The following is a 687-nucleotide window of genomic DNA, read 5'->3' on the forward strand; positions in this document are numbered from 1 at the left end:
TTAGTTTACACTCTGTCTTCTTGTAGAGGATTCTCCACCTCCCTTTCAGCATACCATATGCATGCTCTGACACAACTCTAGCCGAGCAAAGCCTCTTGTTTAAGTGGCGCTCTCTTGGATCTCTTGTATTTTCATTGTACGGCTTCATTAGCCACGTGTAGCGTGGAAATGCTGAATCACCAACCGTTGTGATCGGTATGTCCCCGTACTCCCTTGTTCATAGCACAGTATTTGGGAAAACATGTCCCTGCTGAATCTCGGCAAAGAGGTCGCAACTTTTCAGAAGCCTCGAGTTATGGACAGAGCCAGGAGCCCCTACAGCTGTCCAAAGAAACTTCTTATTAGAGGCAATAAATCCCATGCTGGATACTGAGTATCTCTTTCTTGAAGCTAAATAATTTTTTAACTTTGTGCTGACATAAACATGGAACCCGTTCCAGGCTCTTACGCATGGAAATTCCCAGTTCTCAAGGAAGCTTTCAAGTTCATGCTTCCATTCGGCTCTGTTTCTTGGCAAGTAAACACATCTGTCGTAAAGAGTTGACACCAGTATCTTGCATACCTGGTTAAAAATGACACTTGCAGTTGATTCTGCAACACCGAACAGGTCTCCTACTGTGCTGTAGGTACATCCATGGGCCAATCGATACAAACAAATGGCAAGTTGTGTGTCTGAGGGTATCGGTT

The 687-nt window shown here is 44.5% G+C and overlaps 1 protein-coding gene across 1 annotated transcript in view; it reads right to left on the minus strand.

Moving 5' to 3' along the window:
• Positions 1–217: 217 nt before the first annotated feature.
• Positions 218–687, minus strand: part of LOC136282629 (uncharacterized) — an 825-nt gene continuing 355 nt past the window's right edge. Inside the window, exon 1 of the mRNA XM_066170310.1 lies at positions 218–687. This exon is cut by the window's right edge and continues 355 nt beyond it. Coding sequence (XP_066026407.1) covers positions 218–687 — 470 coding nt within the window.

The sequence above is a fragment of the Pocillopora verrucosa genome, chromosome 7, assembly GCF_036669915.1.
Source record: "Pocillopora verrucosa isolate sample1 chromosome 7, ASM3666991v2, whole genome shotgun sequence".
In the NCBI taxonomy this organism is placed as follows: domain Eukaryota; kingdom Metazoa; phylum Cnidaria; class Anthozoa; order Scleractinia; family Pocilloporidae; genus Pocillopora; species Pocillopora verrucosa.